Raw genomic sequence first — 22,666 nt, forward strand, 5'->3', positions numbered from 1 at the left:
GCTACCGGATTTGCATATGCAACTTAATTCTCACTATATAAAATCCGGGGGTTTATGCTTGAACAGAAGCACATACATGTGCAAATGTATTTATAAAATTACCCTCCTGAGTTTAATGTGCAAAACATAATGCCTTCTTTTATGAGATACACAGTACCTCAGAGGCACTTCAGATCTGCAACAGAAACTACAAGAAAACCAGCAGATCCAGGAACATAGTCAACACAATAGCTTTATAACAACATAGTCTACCTTTTGCCAACTCATGGGCTGCTTCAGGAGTATAACACTACACATAATCATAAGAACATATAAATATAAGGTTATTGTGTAGACTATATTCCTGGATCTGCTGGTTTTCTTGTTTATTTTATGAGATATACCTTTATTTATTCATTAGGATTTATTTACCGCCTTTTTGAAGGAATTCACTCAAGGTGGTATACAGTAAGAATAGTTCAAACATAATCAATAGACAATTACAGCAATAAAAATATTCAAATAACAATACAAAGTATACCAAAGTTTAGTACTTACTATGTCAGCACAATACGTAATAGAATACTTTAATTGAAAGTGAAAGATATAATCAAAGATGGAACATACAGATAGGTAAGAGAGTAAGAAGAGTTAGAAAGTGAGGTGATTAATTTAAAGAAAGTTGCACATGACGTCAGAGAGATAATATAAATACATAGTACGTGACGGCAGAAAAAGACCTGTACGGTCCATCCAGTCTGCCTAACAAAATAAACTCATATGCGCTACTTTATATGTAAACCTGACCGTGATTTGTGTCTACCATTTTCAGGGCACAGACCGTAGAAGTCTGCCCAGTACTAGCCCTGCCTCCCAACCACTAGCCCTGCCTCTCAACCACTAGCCCCGCCTCCCAACCACCGATGCTGCAACCCAATCATCTCCAATCTTAGATAATTAAACATTATCTCAGCTAGGGTAGGAGTGGATAAACATGCCCCCCCTCGGGTACTCCGTTCCGTGGATAAATCTCTCTCTTGTCTGTCCCCTTCTCCTCTACTGCTAATTCCAGACTTTGTTCCTTTTATCTCGCTGCACCTTACGCCTGGAATAGACTTCCCGAGCCTTTACGTCTAGCCCCGTCTTTGGCCGTTTTCAAATCCAGGCTAAAAGCCCACCTCTTTAATGCTGCTTTTGACTCCTAACCACTACTCACTTGCCCTGTACCCTTTTATCCCCACCTCTTTAATTCCCTTACCTCTTAATTGTTCTGTCTGTTTGTCTGTCCTATTTAGATTGTGAGCTCTTTGAGCAGGGACTGTCTTTTTCATGTATGGTGTACAGCGCTGCGTATGCCTTGTAGCACTATAGAACTGATAAGTAGTAGCAGTGCATATTTCCTAGTAAAAAAGGTGCCGGTACTCAAATGCTAGGCCACTCTTCAGGGGTGGGGTAATCACTAAGGGACCCATCTCACAATAGCCAAGCCCCCTGCAACTGGTCACAGAATGTATGACAAGGCAGAATTGGTGTGTAGAGCCTCAGCTCTTTCATTAAAACTTGGGGTCCCTGGGTCAATTTTAGCAGACAATTGAAAAGGTGCTGGTACTCAGTACCCCCAAGTACCCCCTCAAAAAAGGCCTGAGTAGTAGTAGTAGCATTCCCAAGAGTAGAGAATATCGTGGAATGGGACCAGATCGATACTTATCAGAAGAGAAGGTGAGTGAGCTTAAAAGTCAAATGGGTGCATGTTTTGCCTTTAAAATACAGGCACAATGTAGGTGTCTATGGGGTCCTTTTACTAAGCGGTGCTAATGGAATCAGCACGTGTTAGCGATTAGCATGTGCTAAATGCTAAGACATCCATTATATTCCTATGGGTGTTTTATCATTTCGCAGTCCCTAATCATTAGTGAGCGCTAAGTCTGTTAGCGCACCTTGATACGGGGCAACAGAGGCATTGAGGGTCCTTTTACAATGGCGTGCTATCGTTTTTTGCACATGCTAAAAATAAGCGTGCACTAAATGCTAGAGACGCCCATATATTCCTATGGGTGTCTCTGGTCATTAGCAAGCACTAAAAACGGCACCACGCCTTTGCAAAAGAACCCCTGAATTAGCACAGGGAAATATCTGTGGCAATATGCATTATCTTGCTGTCTTTCTTGTGATTTTAGCCTCAGATGCTAAGTGTTAAAGAGTTTGCACCCAAAACGCTCGATAATTTCTCTCAAAACTCTGAGGTGAGTAAATGTAACAAATTTTCGCTACAGTTTACTAAGCTGCAGTAACGCATGGACAGCCGCTAGCGCTGCTTCGTAAGCAGACCCCTTTATTATATATTAGTAAAAAAAGGCCCGTTTCTAGAGCCAATGAAACGGGCACTAGCAAGGCTTTCCTATGCCCCCCCCACCCGTCGTCGATGTTGGTGAATTGCTCCGCCTCTGCCCTCAATGTCATAACGTTTGACGCGAGGGCGGTGATTTGCTCCACCTCCGCCCTCAACGTCATAACGTTTGACGCGAGGGCGGGGCCCAGAGACTGTGATTTTCGAGGCTTCAGAGCTTCGAACATACGAACCTTGGCTTCAGTGATGTCAGCAGCCAATAGAACGTTGAGGGTGAGTTTTATATATATATAGATTACTTAAAATAATGGAATTATAACCTATTTATTTATTTACTAGCCGTTAAGCCCGTTAAAATGGGCGAGTTTTTTGTTGTTCTATATTTAATAATTCTCACCTCCATCCATCCATGTCTAGCAACCCTCCTCTGTCCCCTGCCCTCCCCTCCATCGATCCATGTCCAGCAACCCTGCAGACTCCCCTGCCCTCCCCCCATGTCCAGCAGCCCTCCTCTCTCCCCTGCCCTCCCCCCATATCCAGCAAACCTCCTCTCTCCTGCCCTCTCCCCATGTCCAGCTACCCTCATTGCCGCCGCTCCCTCCCCCCTCCGTGCCGGGCCCCCTGCACTGACATGACAGCGCCTCTTACTACCGTGTGAAAGCACTGCAGACAGTAGAAGATTGATCTTCTGCTAACTGCAGCGCTTTCACACAGAGGTGAGAGGCACTGTCATGTCAGTGCAGGGGGCCCGGCACAGAGGGGGGTGGGAGCGGCGGCAGCAACGTCGGGGAGGGGGGTGGAGGTTGGTGCTTCGGCGATCTCGGCGACCTCCAATACGTTCGGCCTGTTCTGTACTCTCCGCCCCTCGCCCCGCCTCTGAATCCTCCTCCTTTCTGGTTCTGGAGCTGGTGGAGGTGGGGCTTGGACTTTTCCTCTCTCAACATTCGGGCTTTACTGTGCATTTGCAGGTGAGTCGGTCACTTGTCATTTATATAGTTAGATAGATTGCATTTTCCCCCTACTATCCAAATGGGCTCAGAATAGTTTACAGCTCAATAAAACACTACAGATTTGGCAAATAAAATGACTTCACAAGCATGACACTCACAAACAACACATACAAAAATCCAAAAAATTATCAATCACATATTAAAATAAAACAATTCTTTAAGTTCTTTAACTAGCAGGGGAGGTCAACAAAAAAAGGAAGTTTTTTATTGCATTGATGTTATACCAAGATTCACCTTATACATCCCCTCCCCCTTTTATGACAGATGTGTGAATGAAGAGGAACCAAGGTGTAAGACTTGATACTGTTGCTCACAATTTTCAAATTAGTGGTAACGTAACCCCACTTTTTTCGAATAAATTGATTTCATGGCTAGTTAAAAATACTTTACCCTGTAGCCCAAATCTTCCATAAGAACAGATGTGTCCACTATACGCCCAGCCTGTTGCAATGTTTCCTTGATACTACAACCATAGAAGAATATATTTTTCTTCTGGGAATGACCATGATAGTCACAGAATACCTAGAAAAAGGAATGTGATAGAAATGTTTTAATTACTTTCTTTAGCTCCAAAATGCTTTTAAAGAAACAAAACAAAATCTCCAATTTTTTTTTCTCTTAGTTCTTGATTTCTTCAAGATTTGTAAAAAATCTAATGTATGTGTAAACATCATACTTCAGAATTTGTCTTATATGAAACGTTTGCCATAGTGTAAAGAAATTGGATATTCAATAGGAACCTTTAGCCAAATCCACATATTTTTGATTTTCAGTTGCAGATGGAGTTGACTATAAATTGCCCAGTGAATGAAAAGGTCATTCGAATGACCCAGACAGTCCAGTTATTTTTCCTGGTACTGTCGCACCACTAGACGAAAGAATTTACACTTCATTTGTGATGACACCTAAAAGAAGTGCCTTAAACAAGATTGAGGTACACTCCAGGATTTTCATGGTACTACTTTAAAAATAAATAGAAGGAAATATCTTTTCGCTAAGGGGTCCTTTTACCAAGCTGCGGGAAAAAGGGCCCTGTGCTAGCAGGAGGCGGCCATTTTTCCTGAGTGCCAGGGCCCTTTTTACCGCATTAGGTAAAAAGCCCCCAGACACACATGTCGGGGAGTCCTTACCACCACCCATTGAAAAGACTATCCAGCTTATTTTCGAAAGAGAAAAACGCCTATAGTGCGACCTAAATCGGGAGATAGACGTTTGTCTCGCAAAGGCGCCCAAATCGGTATAATCGAAAGCCGATTTTGGGCGTTTCCAACTGCACTCCATCGCAGAAACGAATGGGGCGTGGTTATCAGCCAAGGAGAGATGGGCTTCTTTAGCTGATAATCGAAAAAAAGGCGTTTTTACCATGATTTTGGGTCACTTTTTTTGGACCCCTTTTTTTCACGAAGTCCCAAAAAAGTGCCCCAACTGCCCAGATGACCACTGGAGGGAATAGGGGATGACCTCCCCGAACTCCCCCAGTGATCACTAACCCCCTCCCACCAAAAAAAAACCCCACTTTAAAAACTTTTTTTCCCAGCCTGTATGCCAGCCTCAAATGCCGTACCCACCTCCATGACAGCAGAATGTGTTCGATCCTGTCACAGCCTTTCCCTGGGTCAGATGTGGCTCTCGGGTGCAGTACAGGGTCACATCAGCATTGCATTGTGGTGGGTGTAGGGTATTGGGCTCCGTGATTTCATTAGCTTGTGTTACAGTCTCACAATGTTGGTAGTTGGTAGGCTCTTCTCCCATGGTGCTTTTCCCCCTGCCTACTGGGTCAGAGTGTGCCCTGTTGTGTTTCCTGTTGTAGTCCATGCGGTAGTGGCCATTTTTGTAAGCCAGTTTTAGTTCCCTTTCCTGTGTTAGCCACGTTACAGAACTTAGTTCTTCCCTTGAATGTGGCTGAAAGAGGGCATTGTACAGCATTCTGCCAGTTCTGACCTACTGCTCATCTCAGTACCAGGGAGACTCGTTGCCAGTGGGGCACAACCTCTGATCTGCAGTTAACTGTGAGTAAAGGCGGTTATTCCAATAAAGGACGTTTTCGTAGAGATTAGTCTTCAGGTGTCAACTGGTGTGCCAAGGTTATATAGCAGCAACCAGTCCTAGAGGCCTGCATGTATGCAGGTCCTTGGAGCACTTTTAGTAGGTACAGCAGTGCACTTCAGCCAGGTGGCCCCAGGCCCATCCCCCCCCCACCTGTAACACTTGTGCTGGTAAATGGGAGGCCTCCAAAACCCACTGTACCCACATGTAGGTGCCCCCTTCACCCCTAAGAGCTATGGTAGTGTTGTACATTTGTGGGTTTTGGGGAAGGGGGGTTGGGTGTTCATAGTTCCCTTGGTAAGGGAGCTATGCATGTGGGAGCTTTTTCTGAAGTCCACCGCACTGACATAGGGTGCCTAGTTGGTGTCCTGGCATATCAGGGGGGCGAGTGTACTACGAATCGTGGCCCCTCCCACGACCAAATGGCTCGGATTAGGACGTTTTTGAGCTGGGCGTTTTTAGTTTCCATTATCGCTAAAAAAAAACAAACGCCCAGCTCAAAAACGTCCATTTTTTCAAAAATACGGTTCGGCCCGCCCCTTCACGGACCCGTTCTCGGAGATAAACGCCCATGGAGATAGGCGTTTCCCTTCGATTATGCCCCTCCACATGGGCTCCTGAACTAACCCGGTGGTAACTGAGCAGTGCGGGGTTACTGCCGTGCAAGCCATTTCTGGAGGGTTTCTTTTTCCCATGGAAATGGCACACGCTTGGGGCAGGACTATCGCTGGAGGCTGTGTTGGGCCGGCGGTAGTCCCTGGAAGAGCGAGCGATAAACTTGGTTTTGAAAATACCGATTTGGACGGTTTTGTAAAAAAATCGCCCGAATGCAGATTTATGCCACTTTTTGGATGTTTTTCTCTTTTGAAAATGAGTTCCTTAGTATACCAGCAAAAGGAGCAGTGTGACCAGCAGAGCTCTCCAGTGAAAAAACAGCAGAATGAGGAATATTGTAAATAAAACATTTATTCTTCTGGACCTGACACAGCTGTTATTGTGTGTCACCCTACCTTTTTGGATCAAGACTGTTTTCCAGTGACCTTCACGCTTATTTTCGAAAGAGAAGGATGCCCATCTTTCGACACAAATCGGGAGATGGACGTCCTTCTTGCAAGGTCGTCCAAATCGGCATAATCGAAAGCCATTTTTTTTACACCCTTGACTCCTTTCCGTCGCAGGGATGACCAAAGTTCACGGGGGCGTGTTGACAGAGTAACGAAGGTGGGACCGGGGCATGATTAGGAGATGGTCATCCTCGGCTGATAATAGAAAAAAGAAGGGAGTCCCTGACGAGCACTTGGCCGACTTTACTTGGTCCATTTTTTTTCACGACCAAGCCTCAAAAAGGTGCCCGAACTGAGCAGATGACCACCGGAGGGAGTTGGGGATGACCTCCCCTTTCTCCCCCAGTAGTCACTAACCCCCTCACACCATAAAAAACAAGTTTAAAAATACTTTTTTGCCAGCCTCTATGCCAGCCTCAAATGTCATACTCAGGTTCATCGCAGCAGTATACAGGTCTCCGGAGCAGTTGTAGTGGGTGCAGCGTACTTCAGGCAGGCAAACCTGGGGGGGGGGGGTTGGGGGGGTCTCAGCACCCAAGGTAAGGGAGATATGCACCTGGGAGCAATTTCTGAAGTCCACTGCAGTGCCTCTAGGGTGTCCGGTTGGTGTCCTGGCATGTGAGGGGGACCAGTGCACTACAAATGCTGGGTCCTCCCACGACCAAAGAGCTTGGATTTGGACTTTTTTGAGATAGACGTCTTTGGTTTCCATTATCGCTGATCATCTCTAAGGTCGACCTAAATGTCAATATTTGGGCATCCCCAACTGTATTATCGAAATGAAAGATGGACGTCCATCTTGTTTTGATAATACGCGTTGCCCTGCCCCTTCGCGGCACTGTCCTTAAAGTTGGGCGGCGGGCGCCCTTAGAGATGGTCGTCCCCGTTCGAAAATGTCCCTCCACGTGTACAGACCCCTGATGTAGGCTTTACGTCAAAACACAGTGCTGTGTCGGGCTCTGAGGAATAAAGGTTTTATTTACTATATTCCTCGTCCTGCTGTTTTTTCATTGGAGAGCCCTGCTGGTCACACTACTACTTTCGTTGGTATTTGTTGACGTGGAGGGGCATAATCGAACGAAAACGTCTATCTCCATGGGCATTTATCTCTGAGAACGGGTCCGTGAAGGGGCGGACTGAACCGTATTTTCGAAAAAAATGGACGTCCATGTTTTATTCAACAATTTGTGAGCTGGGCGTTTTTGTTTTTCAGCGATAATGGAAAATGAAAGCGCCCAGCTCAAAAACGAATAAATCCAAGGCATTTGCTCATGGGAGGGGCCAGGATTCGTAGTGCACTGGTCCCCCTCACATGCCAGGATACCAACCGGGCACCCTAGGGGGCACTTTTACAAAAACAAAAATAAAGGTAAAAGAGCTCCCAGGTGCATAGCACCCTTCCCTTGTGTGTTGAGCCCCCCCAAATCCCCCTCAAAACCCACTGCCCACAAGTCTACACCATTACTATAGCCCTAAGGGGTGAAGGGGGCACCTACATGTGGGTACAGTGGGTTTGGGGGGGTTGGACGACTAAGCATTAAGCAGCACAATTGTAACAGGTAGGGGGGGATGAGCCTGGGTCCACCTGCCTGAAGTCCACTGCACCCCCTAACAACTGCTCCAGGGACCTGCATACTGCTGCCAGGGAGGTGGGTATGACATTTGAGGGTGAAAATAAAAAGTTGTGAAACATCATTTTTTGTGGTGGGAGGGGGTTAGTGACTACTGGGGGAGTCAGGGGAGGTCATCCCCGATTCTCTCTGGTGGTAATCTGGTCATTTAGGGCACTTTTTGGGGCCTTATTCGTGAAAAAACAGGGTCCAGGAAAAGTGCCCTAAATTCTAGCTACAAATGCATACTTTTTTTCCATTATCGGCGAAAGGCGCCCATCTCTGTTTGGGTGATAACCATGCCCCAGTCCCGCCTTCACCACGCCTCCGACACGCCCCCGTCAACTTTGTACGCTTCCGCGATGGAGTGCAGTTGAAAATGTCCAAAATCGCCTTTCCATTATACCGATTTATTCGTTTTTGTGAGATAAACGTCCATCTCCCAATTTAGGTCAGAACTTGGATGTTTTTCTCGTTCAATTATAAGCAGGATAGTGGAACACAGTCCTCCGCTGTTGCAGTGTCCCTTCATGTCGCATCGAATGCTATAATGTATGCTGCTATTTGAATGTTTATTGCAATATTTGTCAATTGCCTAAGCTCATCTTATTTTTACTGTACACCACTTCACATGAATTCCTTCAAAAATACAAAAAAATAAATCCTACTACATAAAAGAGAAATAAAATGTTACAATTGGATTTAGAACGAGCCACAAAAGAGGATGCAGACTGTACGTATATACAAACCAGCAATTTTAGAAAGAGAAAGTACACGTGGAGGGGCATAATCGAATGCGAACGCCTATCTCCATGGGCGTCTATGTCCGAAAACGGGTACGTGAAGAGGCGGGACAGACCGTAGTTTTGAAAAAATGGACGTTTTTCAGCTGGGCGTTTGTTTCTTTTAGCGATAATGGAAACTAAAAACGCCCAGCTCAAAAACATCCTAATCCGAGCCATTTGGTCGTGGGAGGGGCCACGATTCGTAGTACACTTGCCCCCCTGACATGCCAGGACATCAACTGGGCACCCTAGAGGTCAGTGCGGTGGACTTCAGACAACGATCCCACATGCATAGCTCCCTTACCACGGGTGCTGAGCCCCCAACCCCCTCCCCCAAAACTCACTACCCACAAATGTACAACACTTAGGGGTGAAGGGGGCACCTACATGTGGGTACAGTGGATTTTGGAGACCTCCCATTTACCAGCACAAGTGTTACAGGTAGAGGGGGATGGGCCTGGGTCCACCTGCCTGAAGTGCACTGCAGTACCCACTAAAAGTGCTCCAGGGACCTGCATACACGCAGGCCTCTAGGACTTGTTGCTGCTATATAACATTGGCACACCAGTTGATACCTGAAGACTAATCTCTCCGAAAACGCCCTTTATTGGAATAAGCACGCTTACTCACAGTTAACTGCAGATCAGAGGTTGTGCCACACTAGCAATGAGTCTCCCTGGTACTGAGATTAGCAGTAGGTCAGAGCTGGCAGAATGCTGTACAATGCCCTCTTTCAGCCACATTCAAGGGAAGAACTAAGTTCTCTAACGTGGCTAACACGTGAAAGGGATGTAAAACTGGCTTACAAAAATGGCCACTACCTCATGGACTTCCGGAAACAAAACAGGGCACACTCTGACCCAGTAAGCAGGGGGGAAAGCACCATGGGAGTAGAGCCTACCAACTACCAACATCGTGAGCATTTGCCACAAGCTAGTGGAATCATGGAGCCCAATACCCTACACCCACCACAATGCATTGCTGATGTGACTCTGCAGTGTGCATAACAGAAAAGTTGTCACACTCACCCGAGAGCCACATCAGAACCAGGGAAAGGCTGTCACAGGATAGAACACATTCTGCTGTCATGGAGGTGGGTACGGCATTTGACGCTGGCATAGAGGCTGGAAAAAAAGTTATTAAAGTGGGGTTTTTTTGGTGGGAGGGGGTTAGTGACCACTGGGGGTGTCCGGGGAGGTCATGATTCCCTCCGGTGGTCATCTGGGCAGTTGGGGCACTTTTTTGGAACTTGTTCATGAAAAAAAGGGTCCAAAAAAAGTGACCCAAAATCGCGGTCAAAACGCCTTTTTTTTCGATTATCAGCTAAAGACGCCCATCTCTCGGCCGATAACCACGCCCCAGTTCTGCCTTCACCACACCTCCGACACGCCCCCGTCAAGTTCACCTGTTTCCGCGACGGATTGCAGTTGGAAATACCCCAAATCAGCTTTCGATTATACCGATTTGGGCGCCAACGGGAGAAAGACGCCCATCTCCCGATTTGGGTCACAATATAGGCAGGATATTGTGCCAGATTCTACACATGGCGCCTAAAAATAACGTGAGGAAAACATTTCTGCCTAAGAATCAAACATATAAATGGCAAGTGACCGTACTCACTTGCAAATGCGCAGTACAGACTTCCCTCTCTGTCCTGCTCTCGCGTCAAGACGTCATGACGTCAGAGGGCGGAACAGAGAGGGAAATGGAGTCGAATTGTTGGACGCTGCCGCCTGGAAAGGAACATTGCGCGAAACAACCTCCCCCCCTCCCCGCCGCCGCTCCCGCCCCCTCCACTGACCTGACAGCGCCTCTCACCTCCATGTGGAAGCACTGCAGGCAGCAGCAGAGTGATCTGCTGCTGCCTGTAGAGCTCTCACACGGAGGTGAGAGGCGCTGTCAGGTCAGTGCAGGGGGCCCGGCACAGAGGGGGGAGGGAGCGGCGGCAATGAGGGTAGCTGGACATGGGAGGAGGGCAGGGGGGAGAGGCCATGGTTGCTGGACTTGGGGTGAGAGCAGGGCACAGAGGAGGGTTGCTGGACATGGGGGGAGGGGGGGAGGCCAAGGGAAAGAGGAAGATCGCTGGATATGGGGGGGAGGATCGGTGGACAGGGTGAGGCCAGGGGAGAGAGGAGGGCTGCAATACTTGCCCGTTTTTACGGGCTTAACGGCTAGTATTCTATAAGCGATGCTTAGATTTAGATGTGGTATATAGAATAGCTTAGTTGATATCCCAGTGCCTAAAACTATGAGCATCCATTTAAATCAATGAAAATGTGGCGTAAATCCTAGCACGTAGATTTAGGCGCAGAAGGCCATATTCTATAACAGTGCACGTAAATTTTGGAACTCCCACAAAACGCCCATTTTCCCGCCTATAACCACGTCCCTTTTGGGCTGCATGCATTAGAATTTAGGCGCAGTGCATTACAGAATACACTGTAATTATTGCCAATTAGTGTTCGTTATTGCTTAAGTGCTGTTAACAATGCTGATTAGCCAATTAAGTTGCGTGCATGGTTACAGAATACCTAAATAGGTGGTGATAAGGGCTTCTCTTGGAAATGACCACATGGCATAAGTACATAAGTATTGCCATACTGGGAAAGACCAAATGTTCATCAAGCCCAGCATCCTGTTTCCAACAGTGGCCAATCCAGATTACAAATACCTGGCAAGATCCCAAAAAGTACAAAACATTTAATACTGCTTATCCCAGAAATAGTGGATTTTCCCCAAGTCCATTTAATAACGGTCTATGGACTTTTCCTTTAGGAAGCTGCCCAAACCTTTTTAAACCCCACTATTCTAACCGCCTTTACCACGTTCTCTGGCAACGAATTCCAGAGTTTAATTACACGTTGAGTGAAGAAAAATTTTCTCCGATTCGTTTTCAATTTACTACATTGTAACTTCATCGCATGCCCCCTAGTCCTAGTATTTTTGGAAAGGGTGAACAGACGCTTCACATCTACCCGTTCAACTCCACTCATTATTTTATAGACCTCTATCATATCTCCCCTCAGCCGCCTTTTCTCCAAGCTGAAGAGCCCTAGCCGCTTTAGCCTTTCCTCATAGGGAAGTCATCCCATCCCCTTTGTCATTTTTGTCGCCCTTCTCTGCACCTTTTCTAATTCCACTATATCTTTTTTGAGATACAGCAGTAAAAGGAGGCCTTGGCACACGGCAAATCCACATGCCAACGATACCACAGGGCCCCTTTTACCGCAGGTTTGTAAAAGGGGGCCTTAGTTAGCCAGGCCCTACAAAGACTGAAAAATTATTTCTCTGGAAATGTATCTGTTACAGCATGTAAACTAAAATCAATGAATTCTTCAGGATGGAAAAAAAAAATCAGTTTACCAACATCTTGTTAGGTACTGGAGTTCAAGAAAAAGGGAGACTAAGAAATCAATACACTTGCTACGAACTTGAGAATATTGACAATATACAATGGAGAAGGGCCAGACACAGAAGCATATGACTGATTGTAATCTAAAACCCTAGAGGAACTTCTCAGGCAGACAGGTGCTTAAAGATCCCCCTATGGTATATTCTGAAAAAAAACAGATCATGTCAAGGAAATTCAGAACCTACCTTTGGAAATATTAGAGACACAGAAGAAAAGAACATTATAGGGTTCCTTTTACTAAAGTGAGTTGAAAAATGGTCTGTGATAGTGTAGGCGCGTGTTTTGGGCACGCGCAGAATCATTTTTCGGTGCAACTACAAAAAAAATATCTTTTTAAATTTTGGCCAAAAATGAACGCGTGGCAAAATGAAAATTGCCGCGCATCCATTTTGGGTCTGAGACCTTACCGCCAGCCATTGACCTAGTGGTAAGGTCTGACGCGGTAAGCAGGCAGTAAGGACCTACGCGTGCCAAATGCCACTTGGCGCGCGGATGATACATGCAGCCGAAAATAAAAAAAATATTTTCCAGGCAAGCATATCATAAGTACATAAGTAATGCCATACTGGGAAAAGACCAAGGGTCCATCGAGCCCAGCATCCTGTCCACGACAGCGGCCAATCCAGGCCAAGGGCACCTGGCGAGCTTCCCAAACGTACAAACATTCTATACATGTTATTCCTGGAATTTTGGATTTTTCCAAGTCCGTTTAGTAGCGGTTTATGGACGTGTCCTTTAGGAAACCGTCCAACCCCTTTTTAAACTCTGCTAAGCTAACCGCCTTCACCACTTTCTCCGGCAACGAATTCCAGAGTTTAATTACACGTTGGGTGAAGAAAAATTTTCTCCGATTTGTTTTAAATTTACTACACTGTAGTTTCATCGCATGCCCCCTAGTCCTAGTATTTTTGGAAAGCGTGAACAGACGCTTCACATCCACCTGTTCCACTCCACTCATTATTTTATATACCTCTATCATATCGGATGTGCGTCAAAAATGAAATTACCACAAGAGCCACATAGTAGCCAGGTGGTAACTCCATTTTGGCGTGCATTGGGCGTGCATAGACGCTTACGCAGCTTAGTGAAAGGGCTCCATAATTTGTCATATAGTACAATTTTCCTGTATAATTTTTAGTATTATCTAGCAATCTGTACTTATGCAGCTGATCTTGATTCCAATAAAATCTTATGAAATGGTTTATTTAGAAGGAGAATTTTCAAAAAATAATGAGAACCTGGCCAAGGCCACCAAATTTTGGCTGGATACAGTTTAGATGAATTTAATTTACATAATGGTGTGAATTCATGGTCAAACTGTATGTTTCAATGAATCTTACAAATACTAATGCTTATTTTTATTGTAATAATACTGTTACATGCAGTGCTGTACTGCAGTGATAAGCTGATACTGCCTCTACTTGATACACAGCATAAGATGAAATCTTAAATATAATGCATAATTATTATTATGAAAGTTGAAAAAGTTTGGACACCTTTCCGATTGATTCATTACTTCTATTTTTAAAAGTTGTTAACAAGATCTGACAATTTTCTAAAATGCAAATCACAGTGGGATGAATGTCTGCTGGAGTAGTGTTTAATCAAATCACAATTTACCTAGAAGAAACAACTAACACTTTATACCTAAAATCATGGTTTGTGGTTTATTAAAAATTTGCTATACCCACTATAGATAACTAGCAGGTCACAGTGGTTTACAAAGTACATAAAATTATAGAAGGTGCAAGATGGAAAAGAACTACATTTTGGATGGCCATGGCCAGAAGGAAGCTAGGCCATCCAAAATGTAGTTCTTTTCCATCTTGCACCTTGAAAGGTAGTAATCCGCAAACAAACCTTTTCCGGAGACAGGAAGGCAGTAGAACTAGAGGACATGAATTGAGGTTGAAGGGGGGAAGAATCAGGAGTAATGTCAATAAGTATTTTTTCACAGAGAGATTGGTAGATACGTGGAATGCCCTCCCGCAGGAGGTGGTGGAGATGAAAATGGTAATGGAATTCAAACATGCATAGGATAAACACAAAGGAATCCTGTTTAGAAGGAATGGATCCAAGGAATCTTAGTGGAGATTGGGTGGCGACGCCGGTAATTGGGAAGCAAAATCAGTGCTGGGCAGACTTCTATGGTCTACACCCTGATCGTGACTGAAAAGAAATGGATGGGCTAGAGTGTAAATTTTAAGGGGTTTTGTCATTAGCTTCAGAACTTAGTACAAGAAGAGTGCTGGGCAGACTTCTATGGTTTGTGCCCTGAGAAAGGCAAGGACAAATCAAACTTGGGTATGCATATAAAGTATCACATACCAGGTAAAATTTGTTTATCTTGTTGGGCAGACTGGATGGACTGTACAGGTCTTTATCTGCCATCATTTACTATGTTACTATGTTATAAAAAAGAACGCATATACTGGAAAAGCCAACACACTTTTAAAGCAAAGAGTAGGAGGAAAATAAAGTAGACAGGCAAAATAATAAGGATCTAAGTGGTATAACATACTCCCTTAGGGGTCCTTTTACCAAGCTCTTACCGCATGGCCATGGGGCGGGGAGCACTTACTGCCGCCCATCGAGGTGGCGATAAAGGCTCCTGTGCTAACCTGGTGGTAACCTGGCAGCACGTGGCAATGCCTGATTACCACCGGGTTACCACCGCATAAGCCATTTCTGGGGGGGGGGGGGGGGGGGGAGTTCCTTTTTCCCCAGAAATGGCACGCGCTTGAGGGGGACTACCACCAGAGGCCGCGTTGGACCGGCGGTAGTCCTGGAAGAGCAAGCGGTAAGCCCCTTCCTGTCCATCTTTCTAGGGAGGAATACGAGTGTCCACTTTAAGGTAGGCCATAGGAGGCTTTAAGGTAGGCCACAGTACAGAGACTTCTCTTTTGGATTCGGTAAACCCAGTGCGTTTTTTTCTAGTTAAAAAAAGGTGCTGGTACTCAAATGCTAGGCCACCCTTCAGGGGTGGGGTGATCACTGAGTGACAGGCCCCCTGCAACCAGTCACAGAACCTATGACAAGGCAGAATTGGTGTGTAGAGCCTGAGCTCTTTCATTAAAACTTGGGGTCCATGGGTCAATTTTAGCAGACGATGGAAAAGGTGCCGGTACTCAGTACCCCCGAGTACCCCCTCAAAAAAAGCCCTGGATAAACCTGATTCCTGTAATTCTAGATGAATGAAACCATGTTTCTCTTGAGGCTGTCAATATGAGTGCCACATTTGATCTCAAGGAAACCCAAAATAATAATAATTCATGCAGTTCAGTTCACCAAATAGATAGAGCAGAGTACACAATTCCAGACAAAGAGGAACCTCTTAAACTATCTCAGAAAAACAGGAACAGCTGAACAGACAGCATCATTTATTAAAAGAATGATTATCTAGCTTTAGCAGCTAGGACCATGTATTCATTAGTGCTACATTAAAAAGAATTAGGTAGCAATTCTATAAATTGGTGCCAAGATTTAGGCATCCCAATGTTATGCGCTTAGTACAAGTTTATTTATTTATTTGTTACATTTGTATCCCACATTTTACCACCTATTTGCAGGCTCAATGTGGCTTACATGTTACCATAAAGGCGATCGCCAATATCGGTATGAACAAATACAGAGTGATGTTATGGCAGGGTAGAGTTCATGTGTGACAGACACATTGGGGAATCGTAAGGAGGAAGAGTTAAGTTATCTCCTACACGAGCTTTGGTTACGTTATGTTGCAGAGTTTCAATAAATGGCTCCCAAATTTGGGTATCGAAAAAAAAATGAGTGCGGTTTATAGCACATCGCCAGGTTCTGTATCCAACTTTGGGTGTGAGGATTTACACCAACTGAAACCTGGTGTAAATATTTGGGCGTAAAGTAGACTTGGATCCCTCAAATTGTATAATAGTACTTGCCTCTTTAGTGAATGCCCCTGAGCCGCCCATGCTCCTCCAATGCCCCCCTTTTAGCTGCACACTAACCCCCCTGTTTACTAAGCCGCACTAGCTCCTGCTGAGTGCTAATAACCCCACAGCCCATTCTCATCAAATGGGCTATGTCGGCATTACTGTGCAGCAGCCGCTAGCATGGCTTAGTAAACAGGAGGGTAAAAGATTTACGCTCATATCTTTATAGAATAATGCCTAGTAAGATGCATGCACCAATCCAAATTGTTGTCAATTAACACTGATAATTGATGGCTAGCGCTCTATCATTGGTGCTAATTGACTCATTGCTCAATTAAATTACACGTGAAAATTGGGCGCGCACAACTTTAAACGACATATATAGAATCTGGAGGTTAGTGGCAATTCTATAATGGCAACTGGGTGCCAAACATTCCATTATAGAATATGAGCATAAGTCAGCATTGGCTCGCCTAAAGTTGGACACCAACAGTTAAGCCAAGTCAACGGGAGTCATAATTCTTGATACCTAATTGTGCCCCGACGTGCGGGCAACGTAGTATTTTATAAATTATATGAGGAACTTGGAGACGCTCTCATGATCTGCCCACTCTCCACTCACATTTGCAACCTCCTTGAACGTCTGTGCTAACCCCCCAAATTCTATATATAGCACCTTGATTTCCGTGTGTGAATCGAAGTGTGTTCTATAACAATGAATGTAACTTCATTGATTAACTAGCTAATCAGCGTGGTTAATTGGATGGTAACAAGCAATTATCAGCATTAATTGGCACTAATTGAGATTTATGTGCACAACTCACTAATCAGCTTATAATTGAAAAAGAAAAACGCCTATATTGCGACCCAAATCGGGAGATAGACGTTTATCTCACAAAAACGAATAAAGCGGTATAATCGAAAGCCGAATTTGGACGTTTTCAACTGCACTCCGTCGCGGATGCGGACAAAGTTCATGGGGGCGTTTCGAAGGCATGGTGAAGGCGGAACTGGGGCGTGGTTATCGGGCGATCAGAGATGGGCGCCTTTCGCCGATAATGGAAAAGAAATATGCGTTTTTAGCGAGAATTTAGGGCACTTTTCCTGGACCCTGTTTTTCCACGAATAAGGCCCCAAAAAGTGCCCTAAATGACCAGATGACCACTGGAGGGAATCGGGGATGACCTCCCCTGACTCCCCCAGTGGTCACAAACCCCCTCCCACCCTCAAATGTCATACCCACCTCCCTGGCAGCAATATGCAGGTCACTGGAGCAGTTATTACAGGGTGCAGTGGACTTCAGGCAGGTGGACCCAAGCCCATCCCCCCCCCACCTGTTACACTTGTGCTGGTAAATGGGAGCCCTCCAAACCGCCCCCCAAACCCACTGTACCCACATGTAGGTGCCCCCCTTCACCCCTTAGGGCTATAGTAATGGTGTAGACTTGTGGGCGGTGGGTTTTGAGGGGGATTTGGGGGGCTCAACACCCAAGGGAAGGGTGTTATGCACCTGGGAGCTGTTTTACCTTTTTTTTTGTTTTTGTAAAAGTGCCCCCTAGGGTGCCCGGTTGGTATCCTGGCATGTGAGGGGGACCAGTGCACTACGACTCCTGGCTCCTTCCACGAACAAATGCCTTGGATTTATTCGTTTTTGAGCTGGGCGCTTTCATTTTCCATTATCACTGAAAAACAAAAACGCCCAGCTTACAAATTGTCGAATAAAACATGGACGTCTATTTTTTCCGAAAATACGGTTCGGTCCGCCCCTTCACGGACTCGTTCTCGGAGATTAACGCCCATGGAGATAGACGTTTTTGTTCAATTATGCCCCTCTAAGTGTATTCTGCAACATGGTGCACCTAAATTCTAAGTCGCTTAGTTGAAAAGGGGGTTTGAGGATTTCTACAATCTATGGGGTTCTTTTACATAGGTGCGCTGACATTTTTACTGCGCATTAAAAATAGGCATGCGCTAAACACTAACAATGCCCATAGGAATACATTGGTGTCTTTAGCGTTTAACACGCACCTATTTTTAACGTGCGCTAAAAACGCCAGTGCACCTTAGTAAAAGACCCCCTATGTGCATTATTATAGAATACACTTGCTCTGCATCTAATTGGGGCATCGGGATTTACGCCATGTAAAATGTGGCTTAAATGGATACATCTAAATTTGGTCCCATAGAGAGACACTCAGCGTATTCTATATACCATACGGAAATTTAAGCCAATTCTATAAAATTTAGATTTTTTCCACACAGAATTTTCAGGTGCCATATGTAGAATATAAACCTAAGTGATTTTGGCGTGTTTGTTATGGAATAGCGCACAGCTTTTATATACATAAATGCCAATTTATGGTGCCAGTCATGCATACATGCTATACTATATATTCTGCCTCCTCCCTCCACAGCCACAGCTGTACCAACAAACAAGCCATGACCTTTCCAGTCACATTCAGTAGGATCATCCTCCTCTCAGAACTGAACAAGACCTCTTTTCGAATGGTTGCAGACAGCATGAATTCTCTTACTACAACTTCCATTCTGAGCAACAAATCATTCAGGGCCTCTTTTTATTTATTTATTTATTATTACATTTCTACCCCACGCTTTCACGCTCAGAGCAGGTTCAATGCGGCTTACATAGTAACAGGGATTACAGAGTATTGATAAAGAAAAGAAATAAGTAAGTATATCAGAATAAAAAGAAATAAGTAGGTAGAGATGGGCAAGAGTGAAGGGAGTAGGAGAGGTATGAGCAAGGGTAGGTGAGCATTGGAGGAAGGGTAGAGAAAGCAGAAGCGGGATGGGAAATGGGATAAGCATAGGGAAATTAGGTGGGAGAAGTGGTCTAGGTCATTATCGTTGTCTCCTGGGCATGTGATGGGTAGATGGGCTCATAGGATTAGTCTTGGTCATTTGGGTAGGCTTGCTTGAACAGATGGGTTTTTAGTGACTTCCAGAAGGGTAGATAGTCACTGATTGATCAGATAGGTCTGGGGAAGGCATTCCAGAGTTGGCTGCCTAAGAAGAAGTTGGATCCATAATAGGTTTTGTACTTCAATCCTTTGCAATTGAGGTAATGTAGGTTGAGGTAAGTTCGTGAGGTTACAGACATGTTTCTGGTGGGAAGGTCAATCAGATTGAGCATATAGTCCAGAGATTCACCGTGGATAATCTTGTAGATTAATGTTTGTTTGTTTTTTTACTAAACTGCACTAATGATTCCCTCATGATAAATGTGATGCAGCCCATTCACAATGAATAGCCTGCGGTGCATTCGCCACGCCAGCAATCGCTTAAAAGAGGTCCTCAATAGGGCCGATGGGAATAGGGATGATTAAATCTAAAGAATAGACCACGTCTTTCCCATATACTTCACCACCTTAAGAACATAAGAGTAGTCATACTCGGTCAGACCAATGGTCCATCTAGCCCAGTATTCTGTTGTCCAAACAGTGGCCAAGCCAGGTCACAAGTACCTGGCAGAAACCCAAATCGTGGCAACATAGAATAGCAAGATTCTGGAATCCATGCAGAAACTCAAATAGTAGCAACATTCCATGCTACAAATACCAGGACAAGAAGTTGCTTCCCATGCCTGTCTCAATCGCAGACTATGGACTTTTCCTCCAGGAACTTGCTCAAACCTTTTTTAAACCCAGATACACTAACCGCTGTTACCACATCCTCCGGCAATGAGTTCCAGAGCTTAACTATTTGTTGAATGAAAAAAATATTTCCTCCTATTTGTTATAAAAGTATTTCCACGTAACTTCCTTGCATTTCAGTGTGGAACACCAGGCACGCTATATAGAATCTGGGGTAAGTGCTAATATTCAGCTGAGGTAGCTGGCTATCTTGCGCTGAATTTTAGAACTTATCCTGATTAAGGCTATTTAACCAGCCAGGAGCAGTTCCTGTGAAGCCAGTGAAGTAGTCACTTCACTGGCTTCCGATCAGGTACCGCATACAGTTTAAGCTTCTCCTGCTAACCTACAAATGCACTCAATCTGCAGCCCCTCACTACCTCTCTACCCTCATCTCCCCTTACGCTCCTACCCGTAACCTCCGCTTACAGGACAAATCCCTCCTCTCAGTACCCTTCTCCTCCACCGCCAACTCCAGACTCTGCCCTTTCTGCCTCACCTCACCTATGCGTGGAATAAACTCCCTGAGCCCATACGCCAAGCCCCCTCCCTACCCAACTTCAAATCCTTGCTCAAAGCCCACCTCTTCAATGTTGCTTTCAGCACCTAACCATTGTACCTCTATCCAGGAAATCTAGACTGCCTCAATCTTGATTGACTGCACTTTTTGTCCTTTAGATTGTAAGCTCCTTTGAGCAGGGACTGTCCTTCTTTGTTAATTGTACAGCGCTGTGCAACCCTGGTAGCACTTTAGAAATGTTAAATAGTAGTAGTAGTAGTAGTAGTAGTTAAGTAATGCTGAATATTGAGTGGACAAACTATAGGATTTTAAAATCTATGCAATTAATTGTGTGCTCCATCCACACTCTGACCATGTGAACATCCACCCACAAAATATGTGCCATCACATTTTGGCACATACTTATAGATTATCACTTAGCTAGAAAATGTTTATTTATGAGTGTGTATGTGTTATGCACATACTATTACTAATCATTTTTATAGTGCTACTAGTTGTACACAGTGCTGTACACATTATATGCAAGTACTTTTCCTGTCCCTAGAGGGCTCACAATCTAAGCTTTTTGCACCTGGGGCAATGGAAGGTTAAGTGACTTCCCCAAAGTTATAAGGAGCTGCAGTGGGAATTGAATGCAGGTTGCCAGGATCAAAGTCTGCTGCACTAACCATTAAGCCACTCCTCCACTCCATTTTAGTCACATACATGACTAAAATATTTGCATGTGTTCTTGCTCCTTAAAACTCTTTATAAAATTACCTCCAGTATCTTGCTAAGGATGTAAAAAGAATTGAAGCGGTGCAAAGAAAAGCTACGAGGATGGTATGGGATTTGCGTTACAAGACGTATGAGGAGAGACTTGCGGACCTGAACATGTATACCCTGGAGGAAAGGAGGAACAGGGGTGATATGATACAGATGTTCAAATATTTGAAAGGTATTAATCTGCAAACAAACCTTTTCCGGAGATGGGAAGGCGGTAGAACGAGAGGGCATGAAATGAGATTGAAGGGGGGCAGACTCAAGAAAAATGTCAGGAAGTATTTTTTCACGGAGAGGGTGGTGGATGCTTGGAATGCCCTCCCACGGGAGGTGGTAGAAATGAAAACGGTAACGGAATTCAAACATGCGTGGGATAAACATAAAGGAATCCTGTGCAGAAGAAAGGGATCCTCAGGAGCTTAGCCTAGAATGGGTGGCAGAGCTGGTGGTTGGGAGGCAGGGCTAGTGCTGGGCAGATATATACAGTCTGTGCCGGGGCTGGTGGTTGGGCGGCGGGGATAGTGCTGGGCAGACTTATACGGTCTATGCCAGAGCCGGTGGTGGGAGGCAGGGATAGTGCTGGGCAGACTTATACAGTCTGTGCCAGAGCTGGTGGTGGGAGGCGGGACTAGTGATGGGCAGACTTATAGGGTCTGTGCCAGAGCTGGTGGTTGGGAGGCGGGGTTGGTGGTTGGGCGGCGGGGATAGTGCTGGGCAGACTTATACGGTCTGTGCCAGAGCCGGTAGTGGGAGGCAGGGATAGTGCTGGGCAGACTTATACAGTCTGTGCCAGAGCTGGTGGTGGGAGGCGGGACTAGTGATGGGCAGACTTATAGGGTCTGTGCCAGAGCTGGTGGTTGGGAGGCGGGGTTGGTGGTTGGGAGGCGGGGATAGGGCTGGCCAGACTTGTACGGTCTATGCACTGAAGAGGACAGTACAAATAAAAAAGTAGCACATATGAATTTCTCTTCTTGGGCAGACTGGATGGACCGTGCAGGTCTTTTTCTGCCATCATCTACTATGTTACTATGTTACAATATGTCTCCTACAGATCTATCAAACAGGTTCAGGTAACAAGCAGGATGGTATAAATAGACTCACCAGTGGTGTTCTACCAATGCTCCTTAAGTAATACAAGAGGCCTTTGGTGTGGTAAATTGTTGGTTGAAGTTGGGGATTTGGGGACTTCCATTGTCTGTTCAAGTCTTCGCCACTCAGTGAACATCTGTGACTGAAAATGCAAAAGGAAAATAAAAAGTAAAAATATTGGAAACTTTTCCGTGTACAGAATTTCAGTGGATTTCATTATAAATATGACACGTGGAGGAGCATTTTCCATATGACGTTACAGTCCGACTTTGGACGTTTTGCAAAAAAAACATTCAAAATCTGAATAGCAAAGAAGGTCATTTTCAAAAAAAAGAAAAACGCCTATTTTTTGTTTTCGAAAATAGAAGGTTTTGCGAATTGGGCGTTTTATTTTTTGGGCCATTTTTGAAAACACACAAAATCAAACCATTGGGATGTAGGAAGAGCCAGCATTTTTAGTACGCTGGTCCCCCTGTCATGC

At 45.0% G+C, this 22,666-nt stretch overlaps 1 protein-coding gene across 1 annotated transcript in view; it reads right to left on the reverse strand.

Annotated features, from left to right (window-relative positions):
• The window catches only part of AGBL1 (ATP/GTP binding protein like 1), a 1,046,841-nt gene that overhangs the window by 354,644 nt on the left and 669,531 nt on the right, over positions 1-22,666 (reverse strand). Inside the window, exons 26-27 of the mRNA XM_030192481.1 lie at positions 22,198-22,327; positions 3,727-3,858 (exon numbers count right to left, since the gene is read on the reverse strand). Of these exons, the coding sequence (XP_030048341.1) occupies positions 3,727-3,858; positions 22,198-22,327 (262 nt within the window). The remainder of the gene's footprint in view (positions 1-3,726; positions 3,859-22,197; positions 22,328-22,666) is intronic.

This window comes from Microcaecilia unicolor, chromosome 1, assembly GCF_901765095.1.
Source record: "Microcaecilia unicolor chromosome 1, aMicUni1.1, whole genome shotgun sequence".
NCBI lineage: Eukaryota > Metazoa > Chordata > Amphibia > Gymnophiona > Siphonopidae > Microcaecilia > Microcaecilia unicolor.